The 25,661-nt window shown below is 38.6% G+C and overlaps 1 protein-coding gene across 12 annotated transcripts in view; it reads right to left on the bottom strand.

Moving 5' to 3' along the window:
- Positions 1-25,661, bottom strand: part of CADPS2 (calcium dependent secretion activator 2) — a 508,886-nt gene that overhangs the window by 335,846 nt on the left and 147,379 nt on the right. For all 12 annotated transcript variants that reach the window (XR_008574138.1, XR_008574139.1, XR_008574137.1 and 9 more), the window contains exons 7-8: positions 12,816-12,927; positions 2,110-2,249 (exon numbers count right to left, since the gene is read on the bottom strand). Coding sequence is in view for 8 of the 12 variants with exons in the window: in XM_054803630.1 (XP_054659605.1) it covers positions 2,110-2,249; positions 12,816-12,927 (252 nt within the window). In the remaining 4 variants the exon portion in view is untranslated. The remainder of the gene's footprint in view (positions 1-2,109; positions 2,250-12,815; positions 12,928-25,661) is intronic.

Below are 25,661 nucleotides of genomic sequence, written 5' to 3'. Positions count from 1 at the left end.
CAAATGTGTAGGTAATAATCTTTACAGCTAATGGCTATAAAGGAAGGGAAATGATGACTGACCTTGAACATTTTTGGTGGGAAGAACAACAATATTTGCCTGGAAAAGTGACAGCTGTGACCATGAAGTAAAATGAAGAAGTAAACAACTCTGCCAGGAGATTAGGATTCAAAATCAATGTGAGGAAGTAACCAGCAACAGCAGATGAAAAGGATAATGATTGAATTAAATTACTGAAAGTAAGATTTGGTTGAGCAATCCATTTAATGCTCAGACAAGATGACTAGTGATATACACCAGTATGGAGAAGCAAACTGGAGGGTTAGGAAGACCCTCTGAAGGCCCCAGAAGAACAGCTCCCAGCCAAGAAAGCCTCTGGGGAAACCCAGGACCATGATGGGAGGAGCCATTGGAGCCTTGTCCTTGTTTCTGGTCCCAGGTCAAAATAAGTTGCATGCTGTACCCTAACTGGAGCTGCAGACAGCACAACCACAACATTATCAGTGACCTAATCAGAAATGGGGACTTCTCCCAGTTACCTGTTGGAATAGGTGCATAGCAGCAGAACATTCCTGATGTAGCTGTAGCATGGAGTATACAACTGAACCAGGTCACCTGCAAGTCAGGTACATTGGTCGTGCATTATGGATTAGTGATGTTCAAGTCACCCCGTCCCCATGGCTGCCTTTTGACAAATTGCTGAAGAACGCAGGCAGCACCATGCCACCCCTGCAGCATTCACTGCTTCAACTGGCTGAATAACTTCCAGCAGCAGGAGACTAAAACCATGCTAGTGGACTGAATCTAGACAAGGATGTGCCACAATCACCAAACCATTTCAGAGGTGTTTGGTGAGTGCAAATGAATGGGGCAGGGGGTGGGGACTGACAGGAGAACATCATGCTTTAGTACAAAGACTTTTCTCTCCTCTGTACATCCTCTCCACTCCAACTTACTCATGCCAGCCCGGTATTCTTGCGCTCTCCCACCTCATTATCCCATTTCTCTTATTCATGTATTTGCAGCCTCACCTCTAAGTCTTCTCATCTCAGTCCCAGTCTCCAAGTACAGTAGCTCCAGTTCCCCCATTGGTTCCACAACTGGTTTCCCTCTCTTTCCACCCAGCTCCTGATCACCAGCCACAGACTTCCAGCCAGCAAGTCCCATTGTTACAGTCCTGATCATTTGTGTCAAAGTTTCCCAAAACCAAAATGAGGGCTGAGGTCAATACCTGGGAAATCCCAGTCCAATGAATTACAGCTTTGCCAAAACTTATTTAAGGTTTTTTTGGGGGTGTTTTTTAAGTATTGAATATAGGAAATTTGGGCAATTGCTGTCTGTATACAACAAGCAGAATATTAACAGGAGATTAAAAAGAAATTTAAATAGTATGGCCACTACATTAATTCTACATTAACATGTTGAATAGTCCTCTTTTTTTGAAACATACTTCTCCTTAATTCAGAAGAAGTTAGAAAGATGGAAAACAGCCCTGGTGATTGCTTTATAACAACAGATACAGCCTAGCTTGCTGTTGGCAATATTACCTGGTTTTGCAGTTGGGATGAGGAACAGTGGTGGCAGTTGGCTGGGGGAGCTGTCTTTATGAATAACCTATTCCATATAGTTTCAGTGTTAGACAGAAAAACATCCTTAAATTGGTATTCATACACAAATTTCTTTCAAAGGAAATACCATACAGCGGACAAAGAAGAAAAAGGGAGACTGTGTTGCAAGTACCATCACATTCAGGTATGTAATTAATCCTATTTTAATGGAAAAATACGTTTCTCCTAAATATCAACTTTTTTTTTTTCCCCAAGTGCTATAAATTGTAACATTCAAAACCAGTTTCTAGATGACACTGTGCTCTTCTGCATTTCGAAGTTAGCTCATCATCTGTCTTTACACATCACTGAACACCTGAAATGAATGTTATTCCTGACTATTCCAAACTTTATGTATAAAATGAGGATATAACACAATGCCATACTAAAGGAACTGTTGTACACATTTATGTTTTATAAACTTTATGGTTTTAGCCTCATATGGTTAAACACAGGCACAGTGAGGAATATAATAAAATACAGCCAGAAAATGAACACTTACCCACAGTGCTTCATGTGAGGTGGTTTATCCATTCTCACCGCCAGTTTAATTTTCAAGTCACTGTCTTGGCTGTTTTTGGGGACTATCATTTTATGCAGATCAGGTGACTTTGGGCTATTGGATGTTGGATACAACACTACCTGCAAGTCATAAAATAAAAACTTCAATGAGTTGATAACAAAAAAACTCTGCTAGTCTTTAATGGAACCTTCTAAGCAGTGAAGATTCTTATTGCATCTTCTCCAATCTGAAAGATGACTAAAAAAGGTTTCATAAATCTAATAAACCAGTTGACTCAATCTTCTTATTGTAAAGGACAAATTTCCAAAACGAACTCATTCATTTTCTTACAAATGGGAATTTTCATATAAAAATTCAGTTAATAAAATTTCCTCCTCTGCTAGTTCATTCTGAATTAATAATTTTAAACAAAAAGGAACAGTTGACACTTGAAAATGGTCATGTACAATTAAACAAGAACTTTTACATTACTCAGTGCTCTGCTGGCAACATCCTACTGAACCAATCTGCTGTAGCATTATGCAACTGATCATCCCTCCAGCAGTAGCATTGCTTGAGTGAAGAAAACCAAAATATGCTTTCTCACCAACTCCATTTTTTGACCAATAGCATTAATAAAAGACAATTATAGTAAAAATCACAGAAACTGGAAATTAATTCCAAAGCATCTTTGCTGCAAACAGAGTATAATAAATGTAAGATACTACATCCAGTTCACAAATGATATGACAGAAACCTTTTGTTTAAACTACAGTGGTAGACATAAAAAAAGTAAAAAATACACTGGATTTTAAATATTTAATTGTAAAAACATTTATATAAATGTCTTACTAGTTTTACTAGCTATTAATTTTAGATTAATATTAGTCACACGCTGTTAAATATTTATTTACTATCCAGAAAGTTTATCCATTTATAGCAAGTACAATTAAATATTACTACTTAATGAAGTCCTTACCCACAGTCACATGTTTAGCAGTTAAATGCTGCTGAAACATAATTTCCTTTCATTCTTATTATAAGCACCACTTAATCAGTTTAGACTCTAAAATATTCTAAACATGCTATTTAGGAGACTTTCATAACATTCAGTGAGTTCTGAATTACCATTATCATGAAACAGTATTTCAAAAGTAACAACACTCTAAAAAGTAGCATTCTTCACCTCTTTTATTTCTTGAAAAGTAAAATTAATCATAACGTTAACCATCAAGTTAATTTCTTATACATAGTCCTTGTGCCTTGTGCCACATATATAAAACACACTCTGTTCTCCTCTGTGTTATTAGGAAAGTTAAATCAAGGATTTCAGTAAGAATCTCCAAGCAAGCATAAATCTAACAGATATAATTAAGATAAAAATACCACAATTGTGTCATTCAGATCTAATAATCTGAAAGATGACGTAAGCTGAAGGCCTTCCATTTCTCCTCTCAGTATTCTGCAGAAACACGTTCTTGTATCCCATTAATATCAGCAGCTCCAGTGAAGCAGAGGAATATGATGCATCACCCCTCATCAAGTGTGCAACCTTTATAACACCAGTGGAAGAAATAACCTGTCAGAACTATTGAGTACGTTCAGTGCCTTTTAAAGAGATAGGATATATATAGGATATATATTCTGGTTTTAATAAATCAGAAGGTTACTTTTTTTTTTTTCTTTCTGCAAATGCATAGCAAACCCTATTTATAACAGAGCTTATTCCTTCTTTCCCAAGAAACAGGCTGATTTTCATTTTGAGTAAAAGCCAACCCTTAAAAAACATTTAAAAGCATTATGAGTATGGCAACCTTTGAGTTCTGAAGCATCAAACAGAAAACGATTTTTAGTTTGTTTATCTTTTTAAATGCAAGATTATATAAACAGAATTATTACTCATTCCTTGCATTTAATCACTTGGCATTCACATAGGACTGTAGGTGATGTTACGAATTTTTTCTTTTCTACAGGCTGCAGTTCCTGTTGTCCTGTAACAGCTTATTACAGCTCATGCATCTCAAATGACATCTTTCTCCTGTCAACTTCTTGAGTTTTTAGAATGCTGATGAAAATATAAGCAGACAAGTGTATAATTAATTCATAACTTCAGTACTGACAATTCCTCTTCTGAATTTTTAAAGAAGTATTTTTGAGCTTCGTTTTCAAACCTCTCACAATGAATAAGTATCTGGCAGAACATTTAAGTATGCACTGTGTTGTGTTTCTATTATACTTTGTCATGCCTTCCAGCTTTAAACAATGAGAGCTAAAAGAACTTTGTCATCAAACTTGTTATCATTACACAAAAACACACCTACACGCATGGACACAAAGCATTTGACAGGCATTAATTATCTTTGCAATAACCTTCATAGTAATATTGCCCTTAAGGGCAATACTAACCATTGTGTACCACATCAACAGGTGGCACAAACTGTAAGTTCCCATGAAATCACTGAAAACAAAACACTGGGCAATTGTTCCTTGACAGGAAAAGTAAAAAGTTGCTGAAATTTGTATTAAAAGCATTCTCTCCACTATGGCACACTGCAATGCAATGTCATTGACATTGCCCATGGAGAAACTTTCTAAGCTATTCTGCCTCAGATTTCCTTTCAAGCACTGCTTAAGGGATTTTAATCTTCTACCTGTTGTTCTGTAATGTGCTTTAAAAAATACAGTGGTATCAACTCATACGTCTTCTCTGGGGGATTTAAAACTCACAGGAGACTCTTTAACTGTGCCTAAAACTTCTAAAAGTTTCATAGAATTCCTACTACATCATAGGTTTATGGATTTTATTTTATTTTATTTTATTATTATACTTGTGCATATCACCATAGTACATTATTCAGCAGCAGCACAGAGAACTATGAGTTTGTCTAGGACTGTGTTTACAATAAGTAAACCTAACAGGTAATCTGCATGAAAAAGTATAATGAACTACTAATGACCAGAATGTTACACAACAAACATGGCTGCTGTGCATGACATTGCTTCAGCTGATTTAAGGCAAATTAATAGTATGAGAACTGTGTGGGTTGAGATAATTCAGTAAATTCAAGTATCTCATGATCATTAAAAATAATTGACCACGTGGTCTGATTATATCTAGTATTACATTTCCTCAGACCACACTGTAACTGAAAAAGTGGCAAGTTCATTTTATGTCTCTCCTGATTTATATGTAAAATAAACACAGAAATCTTAAATATTATAGAGCAGCACATTTATGAATTTGTGCAAGGTGATGTTCTCAAAACACTGTTTCTTAATTGTGAATGACTGAAAATGTTTCTCTCCTGGACTTAAAATATGACAGGTTGAAAAATATGAAGCTAATATCATTCGATGACTTAACTAACCATCATTTATTGTGATTCACTTGTGTATTTAAGTCTCCAGCTGTATCACAAGAGAAGTAGTTATTTTAAGCACATCTGAGCCAAATGGTCAACCCAGCCAAGCACCTTTTAACTCTGGCACACGGATCATATATTCTTTTAAAGGTATGAAAGAAAACAGGTTGAGTTGTCCAAAATACTCTGAAAGCTTGAACAAACCAAACTTGGGACAATCTTGCTTTCTCAGAGCAGATAACCAAGCAGAAGGTTCAAAGTCAAAAGCACTGTGCAGAAATACCTGCTATTGGTATTCCCATGTTTAGATAAAGCTCTCAACGTAAGCATTCCTGGCCACAGTTGTCCTGTTGTCAAAAGAAAATGCAGCCTTCAAAAGGTAGCAGTGAAGCTAAGAGGCAAGCAGACTGGCAAGCCATATGCACACTTGAGAAAAATCCAGATAATGTCTACTTTTTCCCCCACCCCACACTTGCAGCTGAGTTCATTTACAGCCAACTCATGTCCTTGCATCCTGGCTGCTCCCCCTACCTGTCTCCTACTTCCACCCAAACCCATGATATTCAAGACTTGAACCCAAGCGTTGGAGTTACCCACTCTTTTAACCCAAGTATTTGAAATGAGATAGATTTTACAAGTTGGGGTGGTCTAGGACGCATTTTGAGATCTCAGACCTTGGGCATCAGACCTTGGTAATCATGGTAATTCTGAGCAGACTATTCTGAGTTTTGGCTCACTGTCACAAGCAAAATACATTAAAGTGAAGAAGATCTGCAGCTGCTTCTTAATGCCCTGGCTGAGAGGCAGAAGACACTTAACATGCTATTACAGAAAACCCTTATCTCTTTTTCAGTACAGCTCACACCACACAGCCTTAAAGAAAATAAAGGTGCAGCCCATCAACAGTCTCTTGTCCATAACACTGCCCGAGCCATCTTCAAACAGCAGATCAAACCCTCAACCTGTCCCCATCTCCAGGGAGGTGCCCGATGCCTGGGGCTGCCCTGGTGTCCCCCATCCTACCCTGCTCCCTAACACCCTAGGGAGCCGCTGCTCCTTCTGACACCCAGCTTCCTGTCCTTTCTTCAAACTGCAGGGTCCCCAACAGGAAAGTCAGAAGATTTTATTAGATAAAAGAAGTTCCCATGCCTGGTGTGCTCTTCCAGACCACAAACGGTGCCATAAATGATTGCTTTTTGCCATTGACCAAACCCATATTTTCTTTTTATCTTCCTCCATACCTAGGACGAAAAGTTTTAGCCTCAAAAGTTAAGGTCTGACTAAGTTACAGGCAATTGAGAACTCAATCTTACGTCACATGGCCTTAATCATGAGCAGCATTGCGAGCTCTGTTCAGAATAAGCAATACACTCATGGTCATGCAAAAAACCCCACAATGAACTGGAGAAACCAAGTTCTCTACCTCCCGTGCTCTATCAGAGACACTTCTAAGTCAATTTGTGATTATTTAAAACTATGAAAAATAGTGAGTACCCGACACATAACATTGCACGCTCTCTCAACTGCATTTGTTGAAGCTTTCATCACACAACAGGATTAATTCATTGTATGAAAGGCTTTTTCTTTTGTGTTTTAAAATGTAGTAATTTGAAAAGATGCCACTGCAAGCAGAGAGGCCAGGCAAATTTTATGTTATGAAATAAGCACCCATTATTATCTGGCACATGTAAATTGATGCTGCTGGTCATTGTCTAAGCAAAGATCTTAGGAAAATTTCCTAGTTAAATACACTCTGTTTTACTGATTTGAAAATAGTGTTATAGACCAAAAATTATTGATGCTGGTTTGGGATAGGAAATAAATGACTTGTAACAGTGTATACACCCTTTAATGTTATGTTGTTTGTGTAACTCTGGCCCCAGCCTTACTTAGGGGACACTTTCCTGTTTTTGATAGAAATATCTACTGACTCAAATCACCTTCTCCCCTAACTTGAAAGTTTGGAGCTGTTCTGAGTTGCGTCAGCCCCTTGCCCAAAGACAGGTTAATGTCAGAAAGCCAGCAGCTGCTGTCAGTGTGACAAGAAGTGAAGTTCCCTTGAATGCCCCAGAAGCAGCCTGCCAAGCACAGCACTGCACTTGTGTTCCCTAAGGGTTAAGTCATGATGCGCAGCTACCAGGAGGATGAAGCAAAAGAAGCTCAAGGGAAGGGACAAGGTTGGAAGTGGACAAGGAGATGGCTCTCTTGAAATTAGCTTCCCTACGGAAGTTCTCATTTAGGGAATCCCTAAAGAAAGGGTTAATAAGAGCTTGATCACTGAGGGAGCTTATGAGTATTTTACAGAAGCTCCATCATCTCACCTATTGAGCGATTTCTTGCTTTTCAGCTATGATTGTATTACAGCTGAAACACTGAGACAAGGTGTTGGGTAACAGGTGGTTAAAAAGAAATAAAAATCAAAGAGAAAAACTGAACAGGCGCACGGTGAAAGAGCTATCTAAAATACTGTTGACAAAGAACCGGGAAGACTGCAATTTATACAATCAATGGTCTTCCGCTGATGCTGCCAGCTGAACCTTACCTTAATAGATCTTAGCAATTGATAAAAGTTGTCTTTAAGTCCTTTCCAAACAGCCTGTCCCCCAAATCTAAGAGACAGCATGTCTGAATGAAAACTATCTGGAGAATTTCTGATGAGAGGCATTCTCAGAGAAGCTACTGAGAAAACCCCTGTTAGCATGGAAACAATAACACTCAGCCAGACATAGCAGGGTGCTGACAGGCAGACTGCTCGGGAAGCAAGAGAAAAAGGGGGAGTGGAAACAATCTCTTATCATTTACCAAACTTAAAAAGAAAGACAGAAAAACTCAGATCTGTGAAACCTCAGTCATTTCAAAACATGATGGAGAAACACATTCCCCAGGATAGCAGGCTTTAATTTAACATATTCACAGTACAAAATTGTCTCTGCTCAGCGGCCCTTTGAACGCAGCACAGAGGATAACCAACATGCCCGGTGCAGTAGGCATTCAGAAACTAGGCAGTCATGCAAGTATGGGTACCTAGCCAGAAGAGCTATTTTTTTAGTGTCTTTAAATCAAACCCAGAGCAACAGCACCCATGAAAAAAACCATAACTGCACAGCTAATTATTGCTGGCTGCAGCTGACTGTGACAAGCAGGTTGTGAGACAATAGTTCCCTTTTAATTGAATAGTCAGAGCGACAAGGCTGAAATATTCTTATATTCAAAAAGTATCAGCCATTAAACACCACCTGCTGTTCTCACATTGTATTCACATGTGTGCTAAGCAAGCACAATGGCTGTCACTTTGAATTACTAGGTTTGAACATCTTCATACACAAAGTACTGAACAAGGAAAAGTGGTGTCAGATCCCTGAGTTTCAGAAACCATCAGGCTGATTTTTCAGAAGTGTTTACTCCAAACTCTGAAAGCTTCTTCATGCTTTCTCAGTTGTTGCATGTACAAATGCACATACCAAAATTACTGAAGTGGCCAGATCAGCATTAGTCACATAAAAACTGTGCGACACATTTCAAAGATATTTGAATAAATTAAGTTCTTAACATTTCCTTATTAGAAGAAACTTAGCTTCAAAGATGCAGCCTGCCTCACTTTCTAGAAGTTAAATTCAGTGACATTGTGCACAGAGGTCCGCACAACCACTGACACAGACCATGACTCCAGAAGCTCAGGTTCTGCAGAACCCAAATCCAAATAACATCCTTTCCCCTTCTGTGCAGCATGTGTCTCCATTTTTTCTTTCAGCAGAAAACTGAGTTTGTCCAACTGTCCTCCAGCTTGTATAGAACAGAGAATAAAGGATGAGATTTGGTTTTTGTTTGAAGATACTTAAAGTGGTCAGCAGGGAGACATAATAATATCCTCCAGCAAGCAAAATCTTCTCTTTGCATTCACGTTTGGATTTATTTTGGTTTTTTTAGAGGGAAAGAACAATATTAGACAAGCAACATAGTAAATACTAATTCCTGTCGGTTAAGCACATCTTAAATGCCTTGAAGGGAGAAGATGTTAAGTACAGACAACAACTCTTCTGTGGCTTCATGCTTACTGGTGACTCTGCAGCAGAGGCTGAGCAATCCCCAGCCTCTGCTTCCCAACAGGGAGTATATAAAGCTGTAAGTACGGACTGAATGCGTGAGCCTGCATCCCTTCTGCTCCAACATGAGCTAGCTGCTTCTGGAAATCAGCCGTGTCTCCTCCTTAAACTGAGGAGCTGTGGGGCTGTCATACTGACATCAGGGCCTGCATCTCAAGTTCATAAGTGTGAGAGACTGCCATGCACTGATGGGGTCAATGGAAATGCCTTCTCCTCTGCAGTTCTGGGGAAACCTTTGCTGGCTCCACATTTCACACCTTAGATCTGTTTCCATAAAAGGCTGATCTCTTGGTGGCAGAAGAAACCCTTTGGTATGTGATGGAAGCTCAAAATTCAAATCATGTAGCTTGATGCCGCCTTCTATTTCTAATTATAGATTAAACAGAACAAAACCTTCACAATAACTGCAGGGTATGGGAAATACAGACTTCAATAATGTAGAAATGCAGTATCAGGTCAAGACACATGCTTTGAAGAAAGTACTTGACAGATGAGAATTAATGTCTACACCAAGCCTACCTCAGAAGAGGCAGGTTTGAGTTGAATTTGTAAGTACAGAAAAAAACACCAGCAGAAGTATCCTCAGGCCTTTTCAGAGCATAACAAACCTACCTGAATCAGCTGCACTCCTGCAAGTCACTGCAGTGTACTGACCAGGCATAAAGTTGCCAAACTTTATTAGAATAAAACTTACCCAGTGGGATCCTGCATATTTTCAAAGGCTACATGAATTTAAATCTGTCAAACCTGAAAATGAAGACATCGACAACGACGCAAACCTTTGAAAGCTAAAACATATACCATGAACGTATACAGCACCTTAAAATTATTTTGTAAAAATTCTGTCAAATATTGTCCCAATCTCCCCTAAAGCTAGCAACTACCACTCTCAAATCCTCTGGTTAAACCAGAGAGGTAGCTTGGCAGATTCCCCCTTCTCCTGAGCTGGGCGTACACCACCACCAGCTGGAAGGTGTCTGTCAGCGACCCCGGGTACTGCCAGACACGGAAGGTGCAGGAGGACAGACCAGATGCCCAAACAGGCTGATGGTTACTGCAGCCAATGTGCCCTTTTTCAGCTTCTTTTCCACTGCTAAGGACCATGCGCTGTACCTAATGTCAATGTGGGCGGTTTATCTTTTACTGACTTATCTTTTCCAGCAGGTATTTTTTGGGCGAGGATGGGGGCTGGGTATTTTTTTAAATCAGGAATGGATTATAAATTGTAAAATCAGTATCCAGGCATCTCTCAAGTACTCGTTTGCTATGCTCAATCTCAGCACAAGCTATAATGCAGGGGGAAAATAGATGATGGCCTTTGTCCTTTGTGACAAGGGGGAAAAAAAAGGCAGCAACAAGCGGTGATTTTAATAGTCTAATTATGGTACAAATTGCCAAACCTCAGAGCATATGATAAAAGCATGCAGAGTCTCTGCCAAAGAACAACAGGAGAATAAGAATCAGCAGCAGAAACAGAAGATTACTGTTCCCTCCCTCACCTTTTATATATCCTGCTTTGTCTCTGGGAAAGCTGGGTCAGACTCCAACAACATGGCAGTGAGCTTAGCCCTAGCCCCTCTCAATTACCTATTTTTATTTTCTCTCTCTCCCCACGCCACCCCTCACCAATAAAGGAAAGTTATTACCTTCTTTAGACTGGTTTGATCAGCTGACAAATACAGATGTGTCAGAAAAAGGCCAGGAATGGGAAGGGAGCAGAGGCAGGGAAAAAACACAGAACACACCATCTGGGACCACAGGATACAGTTAAGGCAAAAACTATGTTCAATATTTTACATTTGAAATGTTTCAAGTCTTTAAAATAATTTTAAGTCTTTTCTAACCTCCTGTACTAGAAACTCCAACAAGCTACAGCATAAGGAGACCAAGACCTGAACTTTGACTATTTAATGCTGCAAAGCAAGAGAATCCTGTTAACACCTGTGATTCTTAGCCTCTTTATTCTATTAATGTTTCTTTTTTCTCTGACTCCTTGGCGATGACTATGCTGGCTACCGTTCACGATGGCCACATAGCCCCTTCTCCACTGCACTTCACCTTTGCGTTGACTTTCCTTTTGCTTCTTCGAAAGGACTGAGCTAGCAGGGACATATAAGAAACTTTTCTGTGTTTAATAGCACTATGCAGCTCCTGCAAGTCCACCCTTTCAGTGTCTCTCTTCGTTGTTTTGAATCTGCACATTGCTGACTGGTGTGCTCAGCTGCACCCCCGGGGCTCCTCTGCCAAACGTGCCACGACACCTGCCCAGCTCCTGCCAGTGTGTTACCCCTAATGTCTGGGAACCTTCCCCATGCAGATCCCACCTTCAGCTTGGCTATCCTTCACCAAGTGACCTTGGAGGTTTTTGAGAAGGACATGAGAGGAGGCAAGGAGAAGAAGAAACACTGGGGATTCAGCCCTCACCTTAACACGTGACCCAATGTGTGGGAGAATCCATCTGTGTGTAGCCACCTGCACTTGGAGGACACAAAGCGGGGAAGAGCCCTGCTCTTCCCAACAAGCTGTCCTCGCTTGAGTGAGAAACAACTATGACTCTGAATGTAGAATTGAGTGTTAAAACGTGAGCTGTCCTCCACGTGGTACATGTCAGAGGGGAGAATTTCAATAGGATTTGCGGGGGGGGGGGGGAAGATTTGCAGACCGTCTCTGCCTCATTCACACTACCCTCCTCTTTCTATGATACAATACACTCTCTAGCCCCTGATTTTGGCCTAAGAAGGATAGATGCTCCTGTGAAGACAGGGAAGATGTGAAAAGGGAAGGGAAGCGCATACACTACAAAAGTGAGAACTCTTATTTTAATTTGATATATCTCTATCACTCCTTTCCCTCCCCACTCCTTCCACCAATTAAGTCCTTCCTTCCCTTATTGTTTGCTGTGTTTATTACATGCCAAGTCTTCTCTCTCTCCTCTTCACTCCTAATTTGAATAGCTACAGGCATTTGTAGGTCACACAGCAATTAAACCAGGTTTTAAACAAGGCAAAGAGAACTGTCATGGATCCCTGACACAAGTTTCTGAAAGGCAATCCAAGTCAACATATCACGTTTTGAACACTGGGAAAAGTCATCCTTAAAAGAAAAAGCACTGTTTGGTACAGCTGCAGCAGAGCAGGTGCTGTACTGAATACCTTACACGGTTTTATGGCATGTTTTATCAATAGTCACATTTCTATGCATCATTTCTCACATATTTCTTGTTTCTACACATAATACTCACTCTTCCCAGTTCTTTATCTTCCAGTGCCAACACCCCAGTGCTTTCTGTAAAGAGTTTTACTTTGACAACAGGCCGAGGGTGAGTAGTGGTGAAATCTCCTTGAGTCCCCCATCTGGAATCAAAAAAAGAACAGAATTTAACTGAGGCAGAGGACAGGCCTGAGAGCGATAGGACTGTAATCTTTTGTACAGAATATTTATTAATGCACTCCTAGAACTTAACTTCCAAACTTTTGATGGGACAGGGCATAGAAGTACATTTTTGAGCATCCAAGATTAAATATCTACATGGGAAAACTGGCTTTTCTCTGTGATAAGACAAATCAGGGGATTTCCGTATGACTTTGTCATCAAAAATCAGTAATAATTTTTTTAATGGCAAAACCCAAAGGATTGAAATTATATCCTCACAGGGGAAAACAGAACCAAGCAAGAAAGCAAAGGAGGAGGCAGAAGGAGGAAAGCGAGAAAGAGGGAAAGGGAAGAGAAATCTTTTTTCGAGTCAAATTAAGTCAGTAAAGAATCATGTCTCAATTATATGTTTAACTTTAGGTGAATAAACTATGCAGAAAGTAAGATGCTTGAACAGAGAAAACTTTGTTTCATGAGATGTTACAACTTAGTATAAGCATGTAGGAAATATGTAAACACCAATGCAAAAACTGAAAAAAAAGTTATTTATCAGAGTGACTATAGCTCTGCAAGACAATTACCGCCACAAGGCTTCATGCTTTTAGAGAGGCTAAATTAGGCAGACAAGCTTCTAGCCGTTAATCTCTTATCTCAGTTAAGACACTTGGTTTGTCAGCTGTTCTCCCCCACACCGTGTGCCAGTGGTACAAAAAAAGGAAAGTTATACAAATTAGATTGCAACTTCCTCCAACAAGTTATTCCATTTGCCTAAACAATTGCCTGGTACTCATTGCATTGATGATACTGATTCTGATTACGCTACTAGACATAAACAAAATGCAAAAAGTAAGCACAGCTCCAGTTTCACTTCATTTTTTCCACTATGATCAGCAGAAACTAAAGAAATAAAGAAAATAGGTGACCTTAAGAGCATGCTCTATAAAAGGATGTATTACACAAGCTAAAATCTTAGAAGGCCTCATTTACACAAAGCAATTATTTTTATTTTACTTTCAAGAATAATTTACACAGTTTCTCCATTCTTAGGAAATGAATACACAGTAGTAATCCTCCAGGAAAGGGATCTAACAAGGAAAAGCAAATCTTTCAACATGAGTTACAGACTTCAAGACAAAATCTAGAAAGTAATATGTAACCAAAACCAAAATGTTTTAAGAAAGCAGTGGTTCTGTGTAAACAAGTCCTAAGGGTGTTTGAATGCATGCCAGACTACAAAAGTGAGGTTCACTGAGAATTAACTGCATCTTACGTTGCATGCTGTATTCTTTGCTTTGGACTAGATAGATGCTTGCTCGCTCTGTCTGTGGTGGACACAGCCTTAGCCTTAGCCAAGGTGGTAATTGAAACATGGAGTCTGACAAGAAATTACCTTCCTGAGAGGAAGAAAACCTGTTTTGTGATCTGATGATCAATGCTGCAGTTGCAGGACAAGACAATGCCTAGCACTACTGCTCTTCCCAGCAGCAGTCCCAGGGGTAGGTTTTGTCACAATACAGAAATAAGATTTCCAAGGAGAAAGCATCTTCATACAAGATGAGACAGTCATATCTTCAGTCTCCCTGCCAGATCCCACTATTAAGGAAGCACGCTGCCTTGCAATCACAAACACAGTCTAACCACCCTGTTAGCTGCACTCTCTCTTGGGCACCAGGATGTATTTGTCCCTGAGCTTACAGAAGCCTTCAACTGTGCACACCACAATGGATAGGATCACCCAAACAATCAAGAGAAACTCCTATTAAAATAAAAAAAAAAAACCAACCAACAAACCAAAACAAAAGCCTCTCTACAAAGATCTAGTGCCAGCATGAACTCACAGACAGAAGAAAAGGAATCAGAAGTTGTTATGCTGACTAAAGAAAAGAAGAGACCCAGCCTGCTCAAGGAAGAGAGCATCACTGAGGGCAGCTCAGCTTCTGCTTCAGTATGCACTATGGCATGTTCTGGGTTCTGGGCAACCCATCATGTGGCTCCAGGACCTCCACAGAAAGTGGTGCAGCTTTCTCTGGAGACACAGACCCACTCTTTGTTCCTGCAGGACGCAGGGAGGGATGGGGCCCATGTAATCCTTGCCCAGGGAGCCTGGCAGAATTTGCTGCTTCTCTAATTTAGGTGCACAATGAGAGACTGATGTGGATTGGACTAACACTGGGTCATCCACCTGTTGTTGGCACTCATGTAGTACTAGAAATCATTTTCAACGTCAGATCCGATTACTAGCCTTGACTGACATCTTTCTGCCACCCATTGTTCCATTTGCAGCAGTAAGTGAAAATCCTGGGCTGAGAAGCAACGGTCTGAATCAATTCTTAAAGCTTGATGTTCATGGTGGAAAAATTCCACGCATTGATCTTCAGGCTCCTTGTTGATCAGGACTTCAGCTAACTCTGACAGCCTTTTGAGACCATGTCTTTGGAAGTGAACTATCTGGTACAGCAGATGGTCACAGATTTTACTACCTAGACTTCAGCAGCATTCCTCATGAAAGAGCATGTAAGGAATCAAGTTCTGTTAGAAAAGACAAACCCAAGATTGTATTCTTTAGCGTCTTGCTTACTTGCAAGCATCTGATATTCCTCTCAGCTGCCAATATCACAGCAAACCGCACAAGGCTCATACTTCATCTTGCTTTTTATTCCTTGTGGATTACTAGAACACAAGCCCTGTTTCTTTGGAGCTCTGTGTTGTTGCAGAGGTATCCTCTTCATGCCATTTGAAATCAGAGGCTGGGAGAAAGCACCCAGAATAGAAGTGGTATCATGTTCATTTTAGTTTGCTTCTTCCAAGAATGAACACAGGTACGAAAGACTCAATAATCCAGATGAAAATTGAGTTTATCTATATGCTGTACATTTTAATGCACAATATTATGTTATTATGCATGCTATTAATGCATCAGGCATTAACTGAAGCGGAAGTCAGAAATTACAGCGTTAACCAAAACATATGATATTGAACTCCCAGCTGCAGGCTAACCCCTATGAACATTGCTGCTAGTAACAATTCCCAATTTGCATTTTCCTGTTTTGTCAGTATAAAATGCAGTAATAAGAATGGGCTTGTCAGCACCCACTAATAAACTTCTGTCTTGTTAAAAAAATTCTAAGCTGTAAAGATTGTGCTATGAATATAACAAGATACCAGGCATGCAACATTTATTAAGGGTGATTGGAAACAAGGGTTGGACTGAGTAAAGCATGCATGTGTACCTAACCTAGCCTGTTTTGCAATACACTTAACTGTTCTAAAAGTAAATAATATTGGTGCTCAAGATCTGACAGCTTTCTCTATTCTTTTTTTCCTGGCTATTTCTTTTATGACACTTGACGATAGGCCATTCCACAAATGAACTATTTGTTTAACCTTACTTTTTACTAATAATACTTAATTTATACAAAATTCCATTCAAATGGCTATCACACTTTCAGCTTCTATATCTGAAAGCATAAAAAGAGGTATCAGATTTTCAGAGAACAGATCATCTTAAAATTACCTTATACTGTACCAATAACTGTGGAGAAACTATTGTCCCATCATCATCAGTGACTAAGAACCGTGCAAGTAAATTGCATCAATCCTAAATAATGCAAAGACCATAAATATAGCCTTCCTAGCCAGCAAATATGAATTTACTTAAGCACTTGTTATTTCCACTGTAACATTCTGTCAACTTTCTGCAGACTTTTGGCTATTTATTCTATAACTATATGTCTGTTCAAGGAGCTAAGTTAAATGGTGAAAAATAGGTTAGGAGGATATCTAATAATTCATGGAATCAATACCCAAACAGTAATTATTCATGACGCAAGTCTTGATCACCATTAAAGTAATTTCTTATTTCAATTTATATACTTTATGTGCTAATATAATTATATCCACTTGGTTTCTCAAAAATTTAACATTTTTCTTCCAAAACACATTTGTATTCTGTCAAATGCATTTATTAATACCTATTGAAATGCTAATATTTCCTGTTAATCTCATTGGAGTGGCTGTAGTGGAACATTTCCTTTAAATTTGAAAGCTAAGCTGCCAGGTATAGGCCAGCCAAATCTGTATCTTTCTTTTAAGGTTGGGGTTGCACTCTGGTATTTTCCTGGAGAAAATACAGTACTTCTCAGAAATGCCTTTCTGATCCACAGATTAAAAAGAGTCAACCACCATGCAAAGGATTGTTTGTGTTATTCATAAAAGTGACTAACAGCAACAACAATAAAATATTTTCTGCAAGAAAATAAATCCTACAGCCGACTTTTACTTTTCATACGGGGGACAGGTGAACCTGTAGGTTGTAACTTGGTTTTCTGTGAAAACAGGAGGAAATTGTATGTGCTATTCTGATCTCATTTGATTCAAAATATGTTGCAGATAATTTCTTTCAAGCTCACTCTACTACAGAGATACTGAACTGTGGAAGAAAGAGTGAGAAGGAAGAACAGGTAAATTAATTCACCTAATTTCTAAAATTGCTATTTACAAAAAGTGTATCTTTAATAATTCTCAGCATATCAGAAAAATGCAATGCTTTATAATAGCGTATGTTTTAACTACCACATGTTTGTAAGCAATGGAAACAGCAAATCAGCCACTTCCACACACTTCCACATTTGGAATAATTGTCGATTTATGAATATCTGCCCAGTGATTTTTGCTAATGTGAACAATTTTGGTGCTGAATGTGTCTAGACGGGAAGTGCAAAATTTTTGTCAAAACAAGTGTGGATCTCATGCAGTGTTCATATTAAGGTAAAAAAAATTCCCATTATTGTCTGGTTTTGTTTTTGTTTTTAAATCTTGCCAGAAAAGTAGTCAAAGGTTACAATAATTTCAGTGCTAAATGCTGCAGTGCTGCTCACTGCACTGTCAGCTGCAGCCTGTGTAGCATACCTAGAACTCAAAACCCACCAACTTTAAGTCTAAAAAAAAAAAAAAATAAAATCCTGTCTCTTCAGGCTCTTGTTCTGCCACATTATTTTCCATTGTGTACATAATTCTTCTGCTTTCACCTACTCATTCTCCTTACAATAGAATCTGCAATGATTTGATGTTTGATCATGTTCACCCATAAGCCGCAGTCTTTTCGCCTTGTTTACAATTCTGTCAGAGGTACATGGGCTGATAGAATAATTAGTGACAGAATCCTTTGCCAAAGTTGATTTCCCTTCACTGCAAAAGTACCCAGTACCAGCAAGGAGGTAGATGTTTCTTTCAGGTAAAGATTTATCACTGTGTCACAGAGCCCACTCTAAGCAAATTTATTTTGTTACTTCATTTTGGAACACATTCCATACACTGGAAACAGCAACAAATTTCTCTCTCAGATTTTCCACTCTAATCACAGTCTGTGTTAGTCAAAACTTTTCTTAATGAGATCCTAAATCTCCAGCTTTACATGGGAGTGAATGTTATAAAACCTACTATTCTAAGCAAACATCTAGAAATTTTATTTTAGCACTATTTATTGGAACATTCTCTTTCTGACAAAATATCAAGTCTACAAAATTTTGCACCATCAGGAATTGATTTTCCTCAGCAATTATGAATTCTTCTCCTTTTTGTCTTTTTGATACCAGTACCAGAGTGTATTTGTCGTCTTGGTGCCCCCTTTTGCATCTTTCCAGGTCTGATTCTTGTTTTAAATCTACTGCATAAATCTACCTCAACAGATTTCTTAATTCTTCATTCAATCACCTTAAGAGGTCTTCTGAAAGAGTTTTCTTATTTCCTGTCCGTACAGGGATGTGCTGCATAGCTGGAATGAGCAGAAAGACCCACCAAGACCAGTTAGGCAGCTGACTGCTCCACGGGACTAAAAGATTTAGAAGCACTTCATCTTTCCTCATCTCGGAACTGGACTGGAAATACAATGTTCAGGTCTCCATAACATCTCAGTGTCTCAACTGTTTCAAGAATCTATACCAACTTTGTTTGTACTTTGTTTAGATACATACTTTAACTGTAGAAAACTAGGTATCTATAATCTTCAGGTTAGAAATCATACCCACAGTGCAAGTTGTAAGATGAAAGGCCAGGAAAAAAAAAAGACAGATGAGACTCACAGCACCTCCCTGACACATCTGACTGCACTGATACTTTAATCTAGTTCAAAATACCTTAAATCCAGGTCTGACAAACATTCTGTTGTTAGCAAAATATTGTGTGAATGTGGAATTTATGAAGTGTTGCACATTACTAACTACAACTGCATATATACAGACAGAGAGAGAAAAAGCAAGTCATTGTAGCAGCAGTGCAAGTTACCCCACAGCAATCTGACAAAAAAATCTTTAATTTGATGAGAAGGCTCCATTCAGCCAAACAAAAATAGAGTTAAATCCATACTTATCTGACTCTGGCTTTTTTACTGAGACTCCCAAAGAGAGTATTAGTTGGTACTAATTGCTGCTAGTTCTTGTCCACTAATTAGACAAATATCGTAAGCATTTCCTTTTCTCTTACAAGCAGAGAAATACCCGTTGTCCTGGTTTCAGCTGAGAGGGTTAATTTTTTTCATAGTAGCTAGTATGGGGCTGTGTTTTGGATTTGTGCTGGAAGCAGTGTTGATAATATAGAGATGTTTTTGTTCTATGGACCTATTGTTCAGCAGTGCTTACACAGAGCCAAGGCCTTTTCTGCTGCTCACACTGCCCTGCCAGCGGGATGGCTGGGGGTGCACAAGAAGCTGGGAGGAGACACAGACAGGACAGGTGACCCAAACTGACCAAAGGGATATTCCATACCATATGACGTCATGTTCAGTCTATAAGGAGCTTGGGGGAAGAGGATGGGGGGGCGGTGGTGTTCAGAGTGATGGCGTTTGTCTTCCCAAGTAACCGTTAACGCGTGATGGAGCCCTGCTTTCCTGGAGATGGCTGAACACCTGCCTGCCCATGGGAAGTGGTGAATGAATTCCTTGTTCTGCTTTGCTTGTGTGCGTGGCTTTTGCTTTACCTATTAAATTGTCTTTATCTCAACCCACGAGTTTTCTCACTTTTACTCTTCCAATTCTCTTCTCCATCCTGAAGCGGGGGGAGTGAGCAAGCGGCTGCGTGGTGCTCAGCTGCCAGCTGGGGTAAAACCACAACACCCATCCATGGGCAATGACTGACATCAGGATGCTACACTAGATATCATGGCCTTAATGCTAACAGCTGTCTCATACAACCCAAAGGCATGTTTATTTTCTGTCTTTTGCACACCTTACAAAATAATATGAACATTCCAGCTTCTCCTGTTACTGAAAGTTTTTGAAAAAAGATGTTGAAATGTTACTGCACAACTGACAAAGTTTATTATGCAGCATCAGGAATTTAATAGGGTAATGATTATTCCTTATATGCAACATTACAACCACTATTTTATTCAATATATGTTTATGTATGTATTCTCCATTACATCAGTGAGATCTGAAACTCAAGTTTGAAACGACAAGGGGAAGAGTTCATATGTTTGTACCTTTCTATAATGTTTATAATGTGGTTTAGGTTGCAAACATTTTTCTTGGGTGGGGGGTTGGGGGCGTGGTGGTGTCCACATTTTCTTATTTCTCTACTTGAACATTAGTCTTTTATTTTGATGTAAGTGCAAGATGCATAATTTCCTCCATCATAGCAAGCACATTAAACTACAGCTGAAAGGCAATGCATAAAGAAGGTTCTAAACAAATCATAATGTCCTTTTACAGTAGAAGCACAGACAAGCCCTGCGCTCAGAAAAACTAAATCGTGAGCTTGGCCAAGTATCTTGGCCTTTTGTCACTAATCTCATCTAATCTTTTATGTGTCTTGATTCTGTTCTTCCCTGTGTTACTGTGATTCCACTATTTTATGCAAAATATTGCTGAGAACTACAGATTCATTGTTTTACAATTCCTACTACAGAAACACTGATACTTTGCATAAATACTTTCAGTGCTGTCAGCTAGTGAAGGAGCATTACCATAGCAATGGTTTTAACCCTGAGGTTCCCATCAAAATCCTCCTAAAACTACAACATATATATATGAGAAAGATAAATTGTTCTACGGAGATAGATGACAGTAGGAAGTAGTACAGAAAAAAAGGGAAATGTTGGTATAAGGATGGAAAGTCCTGTAATTGCCTTTAAGTGTCACCTTTGATTTCACCTAAGTAGGGTCTACACTACTGTCCCTTTTACCATTTTTCATTTATTTCCATCTATATGGGAACTTTTGACTTGGCACACTAGTGGTTTGAAATGCAGACTAACAAGCCATCTCTTCAGCACTTTATAGAAAAATTGGGTGCTCAGCACATGTGGCTGTATACACTAAGTAGCCCAGAATTCAACTTCTGAATGTATCGTCGAGTCACTATCATCTAGTACAGTCACTCAGAAAGAGTGCATGTTGGTTGGTTTTTTTCCCCTGTGGATTCAGCAGCAAAATTAAAGGCTTTTAGGCTGGTTGTTACAAAACATTGGCAATTCCTCTTGGAATTCTGTTCTGAAGAACTGACAGTTCCAAATCAGATCCTTACTTTGGCAACAGCAAGGATACAGTGTTTTGATGGATATGCTATACTGTAAAGCCCCTTTAACCAACTAGACAAATATGAAAGGAAAAAAAGAATAATTGGATCATATGGTGTTTTTTTTGGAGTTTGCTTTTGGTAAAAATAATAACTGTTTTAAATAAAGGAATTAACAGAGCTCAAAATTACTAACCATGTATCAGAGAGCTAATAATGAGCTAGACACAATCGTGTATTTCTTTTTAAACATAAAACATTATTAATATCTGGAAAAAAATTACTTGGGGAAAAAAAAAGACAAAATTGTGAATAGTTTGGCTTTAAAGCAAAAAAGTGTCCAATACAAACCAGAAAGAAAAACCAGAAAAGGGGTTCAATGCATAATAAGCAACTAAGTAAAAACACCCATTTAGGTTTTCTACACTGAATTTGAGAAAAGTTCACTCTAACACTACAGAATGCTATTATGACAAATATTGTCATCACAAACATAAAACAGTGTGAACAAATTATTACTTAGTCTTGCTTTACCATCTCACTTTCAATACAGGCAACCAAGACAAGCCAGGGTGAAGATTTTCAAGGGTATGCAACAATACTGACACATTGCCAGACGCTGGGAACCATTGCTACATATTGCGTGAAGAATTCATGACAGGTATTAACTCCTGTTTCCCACCGAGTTTCAAACACAGCTAGGGGCTGGTGATGGCAAGGCAAGACATGGTAATTTATGCTCTTGAAGTTTCTATATGCATATTTACCTCACTTTTACCTTCAAAGACAAAATTATGAATCCATCACAACTCTCTTAAAAAGTTGCAAATCCAGGTTTTTCTTCACGTTATTTAGTATGTGTGTGACATCTTAAATCTTCAAAATGCTGTACAAATGTTGATAAACTGACAGTACTTTGATAAAGCAGATAATGTTGCAACTCAGTCTAAAGTTGTGGGAAAACAAATCACAAAATAGACTGACCTATCTGACCCTGCTCAGTCTATCAGGGAAGTCCCAGTAATCAATTCAGAAAATTTCAGTATTCCATCTGGCATCACATCACTTCTCTTTTATTCTGAAACCCTTTTTACTCCTCTTTCTGACTCCCACTGTTCTTATCAGCTGTCCACATTATTCTGCCTTTGTTTCTGCTGTCCTCCTACTCTCAATCTGCTGGTACTGCTTTCAAGTAGGCACATTAACCTGTAGACTCATACCTTATATGCTAAGCAGTTACTAAGAAATTTAAAGATCTATAAATGTTTTTCTTTCACTGTTCAGTGGTCTATTCTGTATTTTAAAAGGATTAGATCTCTTGACAACTCTGAGGATCTATTCACATGCTCACACAGCAATAGCCAAGAAGAATCTGCCCATGGTGAAAAACAGTTTTCTGAGTATCATGAGTATTTGAGATGTACAAAATATTCTTAATCCGAATAGGGCTCAAAAGTAAAAACTTCTTTCTTTTAAACCCTTTTCTTCAACCTTTCTCTTCACTCAAAACAAAAAATCAAAACTAAATAAAACCATAAAATTCGTTTCAATTCAAACACTGCATCTAATCAAAAGTTCAGAAATTGTTTTCAATGTACCCATAGTATATCGCTTACAACAAATATAAGTAAATTCTTGAGAGGTCACTTCAAACCAAGATACAAGAATGGTATATTTTGAAAATGTAAAATGGGACATTCTGATCATATGAAAATTTAAGAGAAGTCCAAAGGAACTGTCTTCATGTCACATGCCCACAAACAATTGTAGTTTCAATAATTCAATTTTTGCAAAGATGAGGCAGGTACAGACCACTTTGAATGACAAATTTTAAAGCCACTCTACCAGAGTATTCCAGAAGGAGACTGGAAGTAAAATTTGAGGTAATCCTTCCCAACCCCACCCTTTTTTTGACAAACCTCCACCCCTCTACATGACACTTTACAGGCTGCCTTTGCCTTCACTTTGACCCAGCCAGAGATCATGTAGCCGTATTAGTATGAAGCTTAGTCTGATCCAAAACGTTTTCTTCTTAGCGGGATAGAATTGGCTTTGGCTCAACATCACACTATTCATAGCCAAATGCCTTCCAGTTTGAAGCTGGATCACACATCTATAGATGCTTTAGTGCAATGTTAGAGAATGCTTATGTCTATCTGCAAAACATAAGTCACATTTGCTGTGGATCAGGTAGGAATGAGGATGGAAACAGATATATCATGCATTAAGCAGCATGTAAGCAGTCTTTCTCCAAGCCCTGATCATTATAGTGAAAGGGATAACAGTGGGACATGCATCTTCAAGCATTTCCAAAATGCACTATGAAACAAAAGTCGTATCAGTCTTGCAAGAGACATGTAATGTCATTATACATTTTGAAAGAAGACAGTCACCCCAAAACAGCTATTCTTTCCAGCAGTGACACTAGATGAGGAGGGTTACTATCCCAACTCTGAACAGAGTGCCTATTAATCATAAAGTCCTCATCCCACCAGCTTTCTGCCTGGGGCCTAAGTGCTGCAGCAGAAGGTGGTGAACCAAAGCTGCATTCTTCAGAAGTGCAAACATCACACCAGGGCAGAAATCCTGGTTGCTTTCAGTCAATTATTAGCATGCTGAGCACACAGGAGCAAGGAGAACAACCAGGATTTAGCCAGAACAATCAAAAAGATTAAGGTGAAGAAAATTAAAAAAAAAGATATGCCCTGGTGGCAGAAGGATTATGTTTATTGCTAGCTATCCAAACAGAGTAGAGATTACAGCCAGCTTTAATTATCTCTTTCCTCCTCTCTTCCCAATTTATTCCATGCCACACTTGTCTTGATCTGACAGGTGAATATTTCCCTCTAACAACTGTGGTTTCCACAAGTTCCTTAGGTATAGACTTATGAGAGCATATTTTGGGAGTTAATCATAGAATCACAGCAAAATTTAGGATGGAAGGAACCTCTGGAGGTCATCTAGTTCAAACCCTGCTGACAGCAAGGCCAGTTAAAATCAGGATGCTTGCGCTATTAACCAGTTGCGTTTCAAATTTCTTTTAATATTAAGAGCCTGTATACAATTCATATTTCTCTGCAGTAAGAGAGGTGAAAAATCTCTTACACAATACAAAATAGTAATCAATGACAGAGTACAGCATAGAAACTTACTTATTTTGGAAATCCTATATCTTTTTCTTATGCATATCGTATTGCTCCTTATATTTGAACTGATCAGGTATTATTTCTTTTCTTTAAAGAAGCAAGCAATTGATCAGGCATCAAGAATAACTGAATAAAATTGTCATGTAAATTTTCAGCCAAATCCATATTCCTTTTGTGAAACTCTTCCATCATTAATCCAGAACACAGGCTGGGATAAACGTGTACTTTTTTCTTCTCCATCTTTTCCTTTGCAGAACCAAGAAAACATCAGATAATTTCATACTGGCAATTTCTTTTTTCCTCTTCACAGCTGGATACTAGACAGGCATATATGGTATTTGCTCATAGCAACCAATTTTTTGAAAGGTAATTTCTTCCACCCTATTTTGTGAATTGCTCCAATCATGACAATCCAAAAAAAGAGAGACTTACTGACATATGACAAGATGAAAACCATGATGGAATTTATCCTTTAAAGATATAACACTGAATCTTAGAGCAAGTGATAATAATCATTATGCAACTCAATCAAATCTAGTTTATGAAAGCAGACACACTTTGTTTCCTGTCATAATTTTTACCCCACTGGTTTCTCTAAAATTCTATAATAGGAGGATCACGCTCACCTTCCCCAAGTTTTCTACATTGTCCAAATCCACATAATTATGTCTCTCAGCCTTTAGCCTTTGAAATGATCTTACTAGTAATACACAGAGGTTCTCTCGCATAAAGCCTCACTTTTATAAATGTTGCCTAAAATGTATTATGTTTTAAAGAAAATAAGTCTGGATGCTAAAAGTAGGATGAACAATCCTACTTTGTTATTCTCTGGAAGATCAGCGTTGGATTTCACTGCACTTATCTGCAAGTAAAAAACTTCCACAGGTAATAGTCAGAATAACAGGTGAAATCCATCAAGTAAAAGACACTGTTCCAGAAGCTAAATCCTATAGAAATATTATCCTCAGAAGACATAAGAGGAAGCATATAAACAACAAGCTAAGCATGGTTAGATCAGGCACTATGAAACCACAATCTTCTTATCCCTCTGTAAAAATC

The sequence above is a fragment of the Grus americana genome, chromosome 1 (genome assembly GCF_028858705.1).
Source record: "Grus americana isolate bGruAme1 chromosome 1, bGruAme1.mat, whole genome shotgun sequence".
Taxonomy (NCBI): domain Eukaryota; kingdom Metazoa; phylum Chordata; class Aves; order Gruiformes; family Gruidae; genus Grus; species Grus americana.
Note: the sequence above shows the minus strand (reverse complement) of the source record. Positions and strands in the feature narration are given on the sequence as shown.